Here is a 16,840-nt window from a genome sequence, read left to right as displayed (position 1 = left end):
GCTGGTTTGCAGAAACTTTGACTCTCCACTTCTTCCATTTTCCTTTAAAATGTTTTCTGTGTGCATGCTAAGTCTCCTCAGTCGTGTCCAACTCTTTGTGACACTATGGAGGAGAGCCCGCTAGGCTCCTTTGTCCATGGGATTCTCCAGGCAAGAATACTGGAGTGGGTTGCCATGTACTTCTCCAGAGGATCTTCCTGACCCAGGGATCAAACCCATGTCTCTTATGTCTCCTGCATTGGCAGGTGTGCTCTTTTAACACTAGTGCCATCTGGGAAGCCCTTAAAGAGTATTATTTCCCATTAAAATTTTTGTGCAGTTAACTGCCATGGTACTTCCTTTCTGGAAAAACCTGTGACACCACAAACTGTGCTTGACTCCATAGACATGATAGAGAAATTTTTAAAATCCAGAAATTTCAGAATTATCTTTAAAAAGTAGCAAGTGAATGCTATATTAATACATAATCTAAGTTGCAAAACTATGAGGGTTGCCTGGGTCACCAGAGAGCTCACTAGGAAAATGAGAGAACTGAGCAGATGATTTACCTAATAGCATAACACATGTGGAAAAGGCACAGGGACTAGCACTATGAAGTGCTCATAGTAGAGTATGTGTGCTATGTCGCTTCAGTTGTGTATGACTCTTTGCGATGCTATGGACTGTAGCCTGCCAGTCTTCTCTTGGGATTCTCCAGGCAGGAATACTGGAGTGGGTTGCCATGTACTTCTCCAGGGGATCTTCCCAACCCAGGGATCAAACCCTTATCTCATATGTCTCCTGCACCAGCAGGCGTTCTTTACCACTAGGGCCACCTGGGAGGCCTGTACTGCTCCGCAAATACTTTGTATATTGAGTTTAATAAAGGAGAATGAAGTGACTCAAACCTGAGATAGATAGAAATTAGGAAATAATTATAAGGGAGATACCTATAAATTATGCCAGATGGTAACTTCTTGGCATCATTTAACATCTCCTTGCAAATGTCAATTCTGTTGATCCCACGTGCATACCTAAGAACTGTAATATACAATATGTTGACTTTCTCCTAAGGGTTATAGGACAAATATAAATACAAGTGTAAGTAAAAATTCCTTTATTCTTAATATTATTCAATGAAGTGTCCATTTTTCTCTTAATGAAAAATGTTTTTCATAATCATATTTCTACCTCAGCTGTTCATATTCATATATTTTCATGTTATCCTGACCCTCTGGAACTAGTTAGAGAACAGCTGGCACTGTGACCACAGAACTTCTTTGGTTAAAATACTCAATGTGGAAGTTACCTTTTGCTCTGTGTATAAAGATAGTATGTCCACATATCCAAGGACTGCAAGGAGTAGTCCTCTTTGAATTATATCATGGAAAGGCTAGAAATATACCTGGTACCCTGTAGGAGACACAAGAGATGCGGGTTCAATCCCTGGGTTGGCATGGTCCCCTGGAGGAGATAATGGCAACCCACTCCCATATTTTTGCCTGGAAAATCTCATGGACAGAGGAGCAGGCTATAGTCTATGAGGTCGCAAAGAATCAGACATGACTGAGCAGCTGAGAACATACATCCTTGAGTTCAGTTCTCTTCGGTACTCAAAGTTTCTTAGTCTCCCTTTTTTTTTTTTTGCAACTGACTCAGAGGTGAATACTGATTTTATGACAAGCAGAAAACTGGCTCAAACTTATGTCCTTAAGTTATTCTCATCCAGTTCATTTTTCATACTATAGGCACTTATATCACCATTTCTTAGGATAGGTTTTCTGGCATGATCATGGTTTTTGCTGTCATTCTGAAACCATAGTCCTATTGCACAATTTCAGACAGCTGTCCTTTTGCTTCTTCTCTCCTTGACTTCAACTAAGCTAAATTTGCTACAGGCCCCTTTCCTGATAAGCTCCTGACCTATCACTGTAATTTTTCTTTCCATTATGCTCCAAAATTATTAATGTTCTCTTCTAAATGATATCCTATGGCTCATTTGCTCTTACCTCTGATTATGTCACAGTTTGATAATTAATTTTAAAAATTTATAAACTTAAATGACTTTGTAAACCTTAAACTCTTTGGAAATGTCTAAACAAATAAGATAACATAGTTGTATTATGAAACATGCAAATTTGACTTATATTAGATTTATCATTAATAAAAGATAACTTCTTTATAGTGACCACTTTTATTTTACACTTTGTGACTTATCTTTATTATCTTTTTTTTTGTTCATACTCTTTTTTCATTGTTCTGTTGGTATGGACTTGCCATATAGAATTTTACTTCATTTGATTTGGAAGGAATAATTTCAGTGAATTTTTCTTTATCATATGTTTTTTCTGGCTTATCATTTGTGTATTAATTTTATTTATTAGTGTCATTTTCTGTTAAGAAAATTTTAATTCTAAAGTGATCAAACCAGTGAGTATTTGGGGATTTTAGTCTTTATACAATGCTAAAAAAAATTCTTCCCAACTCTAGGATTATAAAAAGATGAATCATCTTATTCTAACATAATTGCTTTTGTATTTTTACTTTTAAATATTTATTCCATTTGGAGATTATTTAGTTTGGGGTTGTAGTAAGGATATAACTTTATATTTTTTTTATGACATACTGGCATTTGCAGCAATGTGGATGGACCTAGAAAATATTATACTTAGAGAAGTACGTCAGACAGAGAAATACAAATACTATATGATATCACTTATACATGGGATCTAAAAACTAAAACAAATAAAAGTATATGCAAAACAGAAACAAAACCACAGTTGGAAGGGGCAAATTTGTGGTTATCAGAGGGGAGAGAGAAGGGAAGAGAGACAAATTAGGGATATAGGATTAACAGATACAAACTATTATATATAAAATAGATAAGCAATAAAGATATGCTCTTTAGCACAGGAAATTATATCTATTACCTTTTAATAACCTATAATGAAGTATAATCTGCAAAAATACTCTGAATCACTATGTTGTATACCTGAAACTAGCTTAATATTATAAATTAACTTTACTTAAATTTTTTGAAAAAAATTAATTTTAAAGGAAAAGAATAACCCTTTATATTTTATATATGGCAATTAAATTATTCCAATACTATTTGTTAATTATTATTCTACCAAGTTTCATGCAAATATGGGCACAATAAAAGACAGAAATGGTATGGACCTAACAGCAGTAGAAGATATTAAGAAGAGGTGGCAAGAATACACAGAAGAACTATATAAAAAATATCTTCATGACCTAGATAATCAAGATGGTGTGATCACTCACCTAGAGCCAGACATCCTGGAATGCAAAGTCAAGTGGACCTTAGGAAGCATCACTATGAACAAAGCTAGTGGAGGTGATGGAATTCCAGTTGAGCTATTTCAAATCCCCAAAATTGATGCTGTTAAATATGCCAGCAAATTTGGAAAACTCAGCAGTGGTCACAGGACTGGAAAAAGTCAGTTTCCATTCCAATCCCAAAGAAAGGCAATGTCAAAGAATGTTCAAACTACCACACAATTGCACTCATCTCACACGCTAGTCAAGTAATGCTCAAAATTCTCCAAAGCAGATTTCAACAGTACATGAACCATGAACTTTCAGATGTTCAAGCTGGGTTTAGAAAAGGCAGAGGAACCAGAGATCAAATTGCAAACATATGCTGGTTCATCAAAAAAGCAAGAGAGTTCCGGAAAAACATCTATTTCTGCTTTATTGGCTACGCCAAATCCTTTGGCTGAGTGGATCACAACAAACTGTGGAAAATTCTTAGAGATGGGAATACCAGCTCACCTTACCTGCTGAGAAATCTGTATGCAGGTCAAGAAGCAACAGTTAGAACCAGACATGGAACTACACACTGGTTCCAAATTAGGAAAGGAGTATGTCAAGGCTGTATATTGTCACCCTGATTATTTAACTTATATACAGAGTACATCATGGGAAATGCTGGTCTGGATGAAGCACAGGCTGGAATCAAGATTGCCGGGAGAAATATCAATAAGCTCAGATATGAAGATGACACCTCTCTTAAGACAGAATGTGAAGAACTAAACAGCCTCTTGATGAAAGTGAAAGAAAAGAGTGAAAAAGATGGTTTAAAGTTCAACATTCAGAAAACTAAGATTATGGCGTCCAGTCCCATCACTTCACGGCAAATAGATAGGGAAACATCTAACCCTACCTTGGAGCCCCTAAACGCCAGGGCTGGATGGCCTCAGGCCAAACAGCTACCAGGGACGGACTGCAACTCCACCCTCAGCTGATAATAGTTCTACTGAACAAGGCCTTGCCCACCAGAGCAAGTCCCTCCCATCAAGAAACTTACAGGAACCTTTTAGCCTCATATATCAGAGGGCAGACAGAAGAAGAAGCAGCACAATCCCACAGTAGCTAAAACAAAAACCATATTACAGAAAGTTAATCATGATGAAAAAGTAGAAAGTTATCTGTCAGATGAAGGAGCAACATAAACCCCCTAAAAAACAGCTAAATGAAGTGGAGACAGGCAACCTTCCAGAAAAAGAATTCAGAGTAATGACAGGGAAGATGATCCAGGATCGCGGGTAAAGAATGGAGGCAAATATTGAGAAGATGTAAGAAATTTTTACCAAAGACCTAGAAGAAATAAAGAACAAATAAACAGAGATGAAAATATATGAGAAGGAAGCCAAAGCAGAATAACTGAGGCAGAAGAATGGATAATTGACCTGGAGGACAGAACAGTGGAAATCATTGCCACAGAACAGAATATAGAAAAAAGAATGAAAAGAAATGAAGACAGCCTGAGACCTCTGGGACAACATTAAACACACCAACATTTGGGTCCCAGAAGGAAAAGAGAGCGAGAAAGGACCTGAGAAATTGTCTGAAGAGATAACAGCTGAAAATTTACCTAACATGGGAAAGGAAATAGTCAACCAAGTCCAGGAAGCACAAAGAGTCCCAGGAAGGATAAGCCTAAGGTGGAACACACCAAGACACATAGTAATCAAACTGACAAAAATTAAAAACAGAGATAAAATATTAAAAGCAACAAGGGGAAAATGACAAATAATATACAAGGGAACTCCCATCAGTTGATCAGCTGATTTCTCAACAGAAACTCTACAAGCTAGAAGGGAATGGCATGTTATACTTAACATGATGAAAGGGAAGAACCTACAACCAAAAAATACTCTACCCAGCAAGACTCTCCTTCAGATTTGATGGAGAAATCAAAAGCTTTCCAGATAAGCAAAAATTAAGAGAATTCAGCACCACCGAATCAGCTTTACAACAAATGCTAAAGGAACTTATCTGGGCAGGAAACACATGAGAAGGAAAAGACCTACAGAAAACAAACCAAGAACAATTAAGAAAACAGTAACAAGATCACACATACCGATAACTACCTGAAATGTAAATGAATTAAATGCACCAAACAAAAGATATAGACTGACTGGGTGGATGAAAACATGTGCATGTATGCACTTTCACTTACCATATCACTCTGCTTGACCCCTTCCAAATTGTATGTGATTATTTTATATTGTTAATCATGTTTCCATTATGGCTTGCAATTGTAATTATCTTTTATTTTTTGTTTGACTACTGATTGTGACAACTGATAAACATCTTTTACTAATGTGATTATGTAACTATTACTCACTGAATACCACCGTATCATGATGGGTCAACAGAAAAATAACAGAACTCTATATCACAAAAACTAGTATCTAACAGAAAAACCTGTAATCACTTTTTAAAATCCAGATGCATATCAGAATTATATTGAAATTTTTTGAAAAATACAAATGCTCAGGTATTGCTTTTTTTCTCTAGAGTTCCAGATATGTTTCTAATGAGCAGTCATGTTTAAAAACAATTGGACTATATGATGATCTTTCACTTTCATCTAGTTTGTTTCACTTTTTCTATTTCATATTTAGTGCTCCAATTTCATTTAGTTTATGTTCTCAAATTTCTCCATCTCATTTTTTTATGTTCTTTTTCAAGTCTTTATCAAGTGTAGTAGAAGAACTTTCATATACATACATATATAAATATGTATAATATATTTATTTTAGAAAACTTATGAATTTTTGTCTGATCAAAATATTATAACATTTTGATTCTACTTGTTTGACTCAGTATGACTAGAATGCTAGATTTCTAATTAAAAAATAGATTGCAACAAGCAACAAAGATTTACTGTATAGCATAGGGAACTATAGTCAATATCTTCTAATATCTTATGATGGAAAATAATTTCAAAAATAATACATGTGTATTTGTGTAACTGAATCAGCTTGCTGTGCACCTGAAACATTGTAAGTCAACTATGTTTCAATAAATCTATATATTTAAATAAATAAATACTTCACTGAAAAAAGAAAAAAAAGATAAAGTTAGCCCCTATGTGTTAAGTCAGTAAGCTATAGCTTCACTTGTAAGTTATAATTTTTCCTTCTTTGGGTTCCAAAAGAAGGGTGAATTAAACTTAAACTGTCCTTAACTCCTGGTAGCCCTAGTGCCTACCTTTAAGAGACTCTTCTGATAAATATCTCATATTTCTATTTTACCCTAACAGCCACTATTTCCCACAACTCCAACTCCTCTGATCAGACCCTTAGATGTCAGTCAGGCAACTGATGAAACTCGCTTTGAATCTGCATACACCTTTCAGTTACATTTCATATCATCAGTCCCTACCCAGTAAGTTTCTCCTATTTCCCCCACCCCTCCCTAAAAGTTCCAGATAGTAATTGCTTGATGGCAATTTTTAAGGTCTTAGAATTTGTTATAGTGTTAAGGGCATTCTAAGTATTCAAAAAATACCCATTTGAAATGAGCTGTTTGGCTGACGGGGCCTGAAAATGACTATCAGGCAATAACAAAGAGCAATTCTTAGAGAAGATATAAGGAAGTTATTACAAAACTTTTTTTTTAAGACTTACATAAGTTAGTACAATATCCCAGAAGCTCATGATAACAAAGGTCAGTTCCTAGTGTAAGGAAATTCTCTTCACAAAACAATGAAATTCAAAACATGAAATATCTATCCCTAAGTTTTTTAAACCCATTTACTAAAATAAAGTGACCCATTCCATATTTTCTAAATCTGATATAATACTTTTTAATATAATTTACTGTTAAACTAAACAAAGAAAAGGTCAAAAGTACTTTCAGCATTTTTTGGCTTATAATATTATACAGTTGTGTTAATGTAGGTTCATTGATTGTAACAAATATACCACTGTGGTATGGGATGTGGATAATGGATACTGTACATATGTAGGGACAGGCAGTACATAGAGACTCTCCTTACTTTCTGCTAATTTTACTACGGACCTAAAAATGCTCTAAAGAGAATGTTTAACTAAAAAAAGAGAATTGTTAATGTGGAATGTAACACAAAATAGAGGTTCCTAAAAGCAATATTTCTATATTTATATTATAAAAAATGGAGACAAAATGTTTTTATCCACAATGCAAAAACTTTGTATTTATCATATAAACAAAATATGATTTCTATTAGAAAAAAGAATATATAAAATTGTCAGAAAAAAAGGAATAATAACATTCTGCTTCTTAAACAACCATAATTAATATATTGATGGTTTGGATTTTCATGTATTTTTAATGCATATGTGATATAATTAAAAAGTCAGTTTATATTTTTGAGCTCTATTAAAAATTACATTAAACAACCTCAGGGGTGTGTGTGTGTATCTGTATGTGTGTGTTGTACTTAACACTAATTAATGGAAAGGGTTCACAGGAGGATTAAATTTGAGTATAATTTGCTCTATTTTATTTTAAAGAAATGGTATTTAACATGAAATGTAATAGTTTCATCTGTATTAGTTATGATAAAAATAAATCTTTGGAAGCAAAGGGAAATCAATAAAAGTATCCTAGAATTCAAACAAATTAGCAGTTCTAAAGCAAATCTTACTTTAGTATAGATGACTCCTATATTACATTATGTTTCCAGGAACTATATAATGCCATAAAGGAGAACAAGATGTGAACATTCATTGTGTTAGAAGTAGGTCAAAGTAAGAAATTTGTTCCAGAGAAACGGATTGGATTGTCCTATTGATCTTTTTCCTCGTTTTGCTGATAACTAGGGAGAACATATGCACCCTCTCCAGAAGATGAGTCAAGATATAGGGTGTGAAACTCCAATATCCATGCCTCAAGGCAGGAGACTGTTGCTGAAGTCCTAAGAAAAAATTAGAATATGATTCTAGGAGTTGGGCTGCCAAAGAAGATAGAGATCCACAACACATAGAATGTTCTTCCTTTCCAGGCAGTTTTAACAGTAAAGGCTCCAGGCCATTATGTTTTCTTACCTCTTAGGTGATTCCTTTCCTGCCGAACAACATATTACTAAACCAGCTTAAGGAAGCTTCAGATGCAAGGTTATGAGGGCAACAGGAAAGGAGGCAACTAAGTTGCTCGAAGGGCGCAAAAAAAACCTTGTGCGAATCAAGACTCAGGGAAAGGAGCAGTGACCTCCACAAGAGACTAAGCCAGACCTCCTTTTGAGTATTTGAGTGTCTCTTGTGGAGGCACGGGTCAGCAGTGGCCTACCACGGGGATTCTCAAGGTAGCAGTAGTCCTGGAAGGCGCAGGGTATGGCATAAGTTCTCTTGGAGAAGGTTGCCATTAACCCACCATAGAGTCGCTGAGCAGGTGACCCACAAACTGGAGAACAATTATACCAAAGAAGTTTTCACACTGCTGTGAAAGTTGTAGGCCCACAATAGATTTCCGAACCTGGGGATCCATCAAAAAGACTGAGAACCGCCGGGGAATTATACTTTGAAGGCAATGAGATTTTGATTACAAAACTTCCAAAGGACTGAGGAAACAGACTCTTGGAATGCACAAACAGAACCTTAGCACACCAGGACCTAGGAGAAAGGAGCAGTGACCCCACAAGAGACTGAGTCAGACTTGCCTATATAAGTCCTTTTGAAGGAGGTCACTCACGCCAAACTACAGGGAGTGAACACAAACCCACCCATCAGTAAAAAATTAGATTAAAGATTTACTGAGCATGGCCTTGCCCACCAAAGTAAGACCCAGTTCTCCACACAGCCCATCCGTCCCATCAGAAAGCTTCCACAGGCCTCTTTCCTTATCAATCAGAGAAGAGATAGAATGAAAACCACAATCACAGAAAACTGATTACATGGATCACAATCTTGTCTAACTCAATGAAACAAAGAGCCATGCCATGTAGGGCCACCCAAGATGGATGGGTCATGGTGGAGAGTTCTGACAAAATGTGGTCCACTGGAGAAGGGAATGGCAAACCACTTCAGTATTCTTGACTTGAGAAAGCCATGAACAGTATGAAAAGGCAAAAATATATGACACTGAAAGATGAACTCCCCAGGTCAGTAGGTGCCCAAGATGCTACTGGAGAAGAGTGGAAAAATAGCTCCAGAAAGAATGAAGAGACGGAGCCAAAGAAAAAATAACACCCAGTTGTGAATGTGACTGGTGATGGAAGTAAAGCCCAATGCTGTAAAGAACAATACTGCATAGGAACCTATGAATCAAGATAAATTGGAAGTGGTCAAATAGGAGATGACAAGAGTGAACATTGACATTTTAGGAATCAGTGAACTAAAATGGACTGGAATGGGTGAATTTAATTCAGATGATCATTATATCTCCTACTGCGGGCAAGAATCCCTTAGAAGAAATGGACTAGCTCTCATAAGTCAACAAAAGAGTCAAAAATGCAGTACTGGGGTACAATCTCAAAAATTGCCAGTCCAGGTTTGATGCATGATACAGGGTGCTCAGGGGCTGGTGCACCAGGATGACCCAGAAGGATGGGATGGAGAGGGAGGAGGGAGGGGGGTTCTGGAAGGGGAAATCATGTACACCCATGGTGGATTCATGTCAATGTATGGCAAAACAAATACAATATTGTAAGGTTAAAAAATAGATAAATAAACTAAAAAAAAAAATTAACAAAAAAAAATAAAAATAAAAAAACACACAAAAAAATGACAGAATGATCTTGGTTCATTTCCAAGGCAAACCATTCAACAGCACAATAATCCAAGTACATGCCCCAACCACTAATGCCAAAGAACCTGAAGTTGAATGGTTCTATGATGACCTACAAGACCTTAGAAGTAACACCCCAAAAAAGATATCCTTTTCATCATAGGAGACTGGCATGAAAAAGTAGGAAGTCAAGAATACCTGTAGTAATAGGCCTTAAGTTTGGCCTTTGAGTACAAGATGAAGCAGGGCAAAGGCTAACAGAGTTTTGCCAAGAGAATGCACTGGTCATAGCAAACACCCTCTTCCAACAACACAAGAAAAGAATGTACACATGAACATCACCAGATGGTCAATACCGAAATCAGACTGATTATATTCTTTGCACTCAAAGATGGAGAAGCTCCATACAGTCAGCAAAAAAAAAAGTGCGAGTTGACTGTGGCTCAGATCATGAACTCCTTATTGCCACATTCAGACTTAAACTGAAGAAAGGAGGGAAAATCACTAGGCCATTCAGGTACGGTCTAAATCAAATCCCTTACAATAATACAGTGGAAGTGACAAATAGATTCAAGAGATTAGATCTGATAGACAGAGTGCCTGAAGATCTATGGACCAAACAGTTCATAACACTGTAAGGAGGTAGTGATCAAAACCATCTTCAAGAAGAAGAAATTCAAAAAAGCAAAATGGTTGTCTGAGGGGGCCTTAAAAATAGCTGAAACAAGAAGAGAAGTAAAAGGCAAAGGAGAAAAGGAAAGATATACCCATCTGAATGCAGAGTTCAAAAGAATAGTAAGGACAGATGAGAAAGTCTTCTTAAGTGAACAATGCAAAGAAATAGAGAAAACAATAGAAAGGGAAAGACTACAGATGTCTTCAAGAAAATTAGTGATACCAAGGGAACATTTCATGCAAAGATGGGCACAATAAAGGACAGAAACGGTAAAGATCTAACAGAAACAGAAGATGTTAAGAAGAGGTGGAAAGAATACACAGAAGAACTATACAAAAAAGATCTTCATGACCTGTGATCACTCATCTAGAGCCAAGCATTCTAGAGTGTGAAGTCAAATGGGCCTTAGAAGCATCACTATGAACAAAGCTAGTGAAGGTGATGGAATTTCAGTTATGCTATTTCAAATTCTAAAGATGATCCTGTTAAAGTGCTGCAGTCAACAGGCCAAAAGATTCGGAAAACTCAGCCACAGGACCAGAAAAGGTCAACTTTCATTCCTATCTTAAAAAACGGCAATGCCAAAGAATCTTCAAACTACCGCACAATTACACTCATTTCACATGCTACAAGGTAATGCTCAAAATCTTTCAAGCTAGGATTCAACAGTAGATGTATTGAGAACTTCCCAATTACAAGCTGGATTTAGAAAAGGCAGAGGAACCAAAGATCAAATTGCCAACATCTGTTGGATCATAGAAAAAGCAAGAGAATTCCAGAAAATAATCTACTTCTGCTCATTGACTATGCTAAAGCCTTTGACTGTGTAGATCACAACAAACTGTGGAAAATTCTTAAAGTGATGGGAATACCAGACTACTTTACCCATCTCCTGAAAAAAACCTATATGCAGGTCAAGAAGCAACAGTTAGACTTGAACATGGAAAAACAGATTGGTTCCAAAATGGGAAAGGAGTACATCGACATGTATATTGTCACGATGCTTATTTAACTTATATATAGAGTACATTATGCAAAATGCTGGGCTGAATGAAGCACGAGCTGGAATCAAAATTGCTGGGAGAAATATCAATAATCTCAGATATGCAGATGATACCATCTTATGGCATAATGCAAAAAGGAACTGAAGAGCCTCTTCATGAAGGTGAAAGAGGAGAGTGAAAAAGCTGACTTAAAACTCAACATTCAAAAAACTAAGAAAAGGCATCTGGTCCCATCTTCTAGTCCCATCTGCTCCCATCCCACTTCATGGCAAATAGATGGGGAAACAATGGATATGGTGACTTTATTTTCTTGGGCTCAAAAATCACTGTGGATGGGGACTTTAACCATAAAATGAAAAGATGCTTGCTCCTTGGAAGAAAAGCTATGAAAACCTAGACAACATATTTAAAAGCAGTGATGTTATTTTGCTGACAAAGGTCTGAATAGTCAAAGCTAAGGCTTTCCAGCAGTCATGTATGGATGTGAGAGATGGATCATAAAGAAGGCTGACCTCCAAAGAACTGATGCTTTCAAAATGTTGTATTACAGAAGACTCTTGAGAGTCCTCTGGACTGCAAGGAGTTCAAAACAGTCAATCCTAAAGGAAATCAACCCTGAATATTCATTGGAAGGACTGATGCTGAAGCTAAAGCTCCAATACTTTGGCCACCTGATGGGGAGAGCTGACTCACTGGAAAAACCCTGATGCTGGGAAAGACTGAAGGCAGGAGAGGAAGGGGATGACAGAGGATGTGATGGTTGGATGGCATCACCAACTCCATGGGGACATGAGTTCACCCAAGCTCCAGGAGATGGTGAAGGACCGTGAAGCCTGTTGTGCTGCAGTCCATCCAGTCATAAAAAGTTGGATGTGACTGAGCAACTGAACAACAACAAGAAAGCTACTCTGAAAGAAATACATGACAAATTGCTTTCCCTGACTCCGAATCTTTATCCTTTAGGTTAGAATGAGTGTGACTTTCTCTTATACTATATCCCTTCTAAAATTCATGTTTACAATATAGAAAATAACTATTCAAGACAAAAAAGCATAGGTAACAAAGAGTATCTCATAGTGTAGCCCAGGTTACTAAAATATTGCAATTGAATGTTAGACCAAAGCCTCGGTTAGGAACTGCTTTGTTTGTTATTACTTTCTATACATATATTCTCCTTGGTAACTTTTGAGTAACCTTTTGAGTAAAAGGATTGACTGCGCCAAAGCAGATTTCAAATAGTTTTGGATGCCCCAGTAAAATTCATCATAATAATATCTAGATTTTCCAAAAAATCCTCCATAATAATATATAAATGCTCCTAAAGCTTGATCTAATTACCTCCAAATTCTATATTTATGTTAGTCTATTCAGTAACAGGAGAAAAACCACCCTCTGATGAAAATCTATAAGCCAAGGACAAATAATATCCATAGCAATTGTTTTAGTTTCTTAATTTCTTCTATGTCAATACATTTTTTTTTTCAGATTCTTTCATCAGGATTCTGATTTTTGGTTCTGCATCTCATTTAGAGTTTATTCTTGCACCATGAACTCTGGATGTTTATAGGGACTTCTGGCTTTAAAACACAGCATTTCCTAAATGAATGTGACTTGAACTCACTCCTCTGGCTCTTTCCATTTTAGGTTACCATAAATATCAGAAATTTTAAGCCCTTAGGAGACGAAACACATTTCATCTCAAAACAGGAGCAGATTCAGACAATGATTACTTTATCTAATTACTGAAACCTGAATTCCATTTTGATTAATGCTTTCCATTACTTTGCTTGCAGTATATTTTTCTAATGAGTTTCCATTACTAAATGCTGATATTTTCTCAAGCCTTCGCCTTTCCCTACTCCCTAACTTCTTTAGTGTTTTCTGGATCCTAGGTTCTCTTAGGCATTCTAGGGTATTAATTATTCTCACTACGGTTTCCAACAAACCAAGCTCTAAGTCAATAAAGCCTAGACAAGTGAGTAGTAAAAATAATAAAAGAGTAATATATCAACAGAGTGAGCTGAAGAAAAGACTAAAAATGAAACTAACAGAAGATGGAATGGCAATTTTATATAGAAGGCATAGATTCAAAGATGAATCTTACAGAGAAAAATTACTTCAGTTACTTTAAGAAAGTGAGCTTTGGGCTTCCCTGGTGGCTCTGTGGTAAAGAATCTGCCTGCCAATGCAGGAAACACAGGTTTGATTCCTGATCCAGGAAGATTCCACATGACACAGCTACAGAAGCCCACAAAATCCAGACCCCATGCTCTCCAACAAGAGATGCTATCGCAATGAGAAGCCCACACACTGCTAGCAAGAGTAGCCTGCTGCTGCTGCTGCTAAGTCGCTTCAGTCGTGTACAACTCTGTGCGACCCCATAAACGGCAGCCCACCAGGCTCCCCCATCCCTGGGATTCTCCAGGCAAGAACACTGGAGTGGGTTGCCATTTCCTTCTCCTGGCTTACCGCAATTAGAGAAAAGCCTGCACGGCAATGAAAAACCAGCACGGCAAAAAATAAATTAAAAAAAGGAAGTGAGCTTTGGAGACAACTTCAATAATGTTCTATGAATAATGGTCCATGAATGGTGGCTATAAGCAGTGGAAAAAGTGTAAGACTATAAAAGAATAGTTTTTAATAAATGACATTAGTAGTGACGCAGTTAATAGAACCACTAACATCAAGGAGCTTTAATTAATATATTTTAGCAAAAGATTTATAATATTCAAAATACTTCCAAAGATCCAAAATTGTATATTTTAAGTATCTTCATAGATATTAAATAACATAACCTTTATAATATATACTATTCCTATTTACGTATCTGTAATAGTTGCTTGCCATAATACAATATATTATATATGAATGTATGTATATATGGATCTGTATTTACATATGGTTGTTAGCTATCAGCATACCTAAATTGATTATCAGTATACAACATATCCATATCCAACTTGGATATCAGTATACAACATCAGTGAAAGTATTGTCTACATAAAGCATATAAAAAGCATGTGACATGCTGAAATTAGTAAGTTTATATTCTACCTAGAGAGCCAAAAGATGTTTCACATAAACTTTACAGTGCATACTATCATCTGGAGTAAATTAATACAGTTGGCACTGAGTGCTAGTGAGGAAAATGTTTTGAATAGGATAATCTGCTTTTTAAAACCTATCCTTTTACTCAATGAAAAAACTTTGGTGGGGTTTAAGGGATTGAGGACATTACTATATCTACTGTATCTAGAACACATGTCCTCAATTACACTGAAATCAGACTAATTGCAGTCTGGAGATTTTGCATTTCCTTCTAATTATGTTAATGTAATAGAAACATTTGTAGCTCAGGCTACTCAGGTACAATTGCAAATATGAAGGAGTATACATACAAAAACAGTGCTTCACAATTCACAAAAAGTTCATTTCAGTTAATTATACTATAATGCCAAGTTTTCATTTTTACAATTACCTAGTGTTCAAAGCAAAACTCTAGAAAATAAAAAAAGGCACAAATTTTGAAGTCAGAAGATCTCTAAGTCCCAGCAATGTCACTTAACTGTCTGGCTTTTAGCAAGTTAATTGACCCCTCTGAGCTTTAGTTTCCCTATTCATAAAAAAGAGGTAAAAGCACCTATATTACAATATTGTGAAGAATAAACTACCTACTACATGCGAAATATCTAGCACAGTGCCTGGTACATAGTAGGCACTCAATAAATACAAATTTCTTTCTATTTTTATTGTGTCCTTAAAGCAATACATAATTTAGCATAAATCACTCAGTGAATATTTTGCTATATGTACAATTATCAGTCTTTAATAAACTAAATATTTCTTTATGTTTTCAGCTACTGAGAAGAGATTTTATATCACTATTAATAATTACTTGCAATAATTAATAAGAGAAAACATATATACAAAGCACAAATTAGTTTTGGAGTGATTAATATACCACAAAGATTATATTTATACTATATTATATGACTTTCATCACATCACAAAAATATCAAGAAGAATATTAACAAGATAATAGAAGATATTAAAAGAGATTAAAGAAATTATTAATACAATATGAACTATAACTATAGTATCTTAACAATACTTAAAAGAAATATAATAAAAAATAAAGAAATAAAAATAGTAATAAAAAAGAAACATAATAAAATAATTGTACTTACATGTTTCCAACGTGCAAACTTTTCTGTTATATTAGTTCTAGGCTGAAAAAAGAGTTCCTTAAAGAGTTTATCATCAAATCCTTTGTGCTTGTAAATCCATCTTTTTTCACATTCACTAATAGTTTTTTCATGTTTTTTATACAAGAACAAGTGGCTGAATATAAGGGAGGAAGGGGAAATTGCCATTTAGTCTTTTTGCCAAAAAAAGTGGGAGAAAACTACTTATGAGTTCACTTAAATTTTAGAAAACATAGTGGTAAATTTAATATACTTGTTTTCATATAATTACTATATAAAACTATTTAGGCACTCTAGGACTTTCTCATCAACATTCATCAAGGGATGAATGAGTGCTGAGAAATCTCTGGTGATATGAATGCCCAAACAATTATCAAACTACACCTGGCCATGCATTTTATAATATAATGTTAGAGAGAACATGACTAAATTATCTACAGGGATGTAAGATAACCAATGTGAGTTCTTCTTACTTTCCTTCTCCATTTAAGAAATAACTTCTTATTTCCACCTAGGAATACTACTCTACAGCAACACTGTCCAAGAGAATGTAATGTATGCCATAAAATAACTTAAAAGTTTCTATTAGCTACACTAAAAAACAGTGAAAAGAAATAGATGAGATTAATTTTAATACAGTTGACACATGAACACCACAAATATGAAGTACATGAGTCAATTATACATGAATTTTTTCAATAAAACAAGTACTACACTATCTGTGGTTGCTTGAATCAACCACACTGCGAAAACCACAGGTATACAGGACCTAGGGTAAAAGACTAAAGCATCTGCAAATTCTGGTACTTGCAGCAGGTCCTGAAACCAACCTCTTGCAGATAAACAGATGACTATATTATGTTTTATTCAACTTAATGTATTCAAAATATTACTAGATAAATAACATCAACAAATTAATATTGTAATAATAAAATACTAAGCATCAGCTCTATAAG

General features: G+C 35.5%; 1 protein-coding gene across 4 annotated transcripts in view; it reads right to left on the bottom strand.

Moving 5' to 3' along the window:
- LRRIQ3 (leucine rich repeats and IQ motif containing 3) overlaps positions 1 to 16,840 on the bottom strand; it is a 176,784-nt gene that overhangs the window by 102,619 nt on the left and 57,325 nt on the right. For all 4 annotated transcript variants that reach the window (XR_014053605.1, XM_081490214.1, XM_081490215.1 and 1 more), the window contains exon 5: positions 15,867 to 16,020. Coding sequence is in view for 3 of the 4 variants with exons in the window: in XM_081490214.1 (XP_081346340.1) it covers positions 15,867 to 16,020 (154 nt within the window). In the remaining variant the exon portion in view is untranslated. The remainder of the gene's footprint in view (positions 1 to 15,866; positions 16,021 to 16,840) is intronic.

This window comes from Giraffa tippelskirchi, chromosome 5 (genome assembly GCF_054371585.1).
Source record: "Giraffa tippelskirchi isolate mGirTip1 chromosome 5, T2T-mGirTip1v1.2.pri, whole genome shotgun sequence".
Classification (NCBI taxonomy): Eukaryota; Metazoa; Chordata; class Mammalia; order Artiodactyla; family Giraffidae; genus Giraffa; species Giraffa tippelskirchi.
Note: the sequence above shows the minus strand (reverse complement) of the source record. Positions and strands in the feature narration are given on the sequence as shown.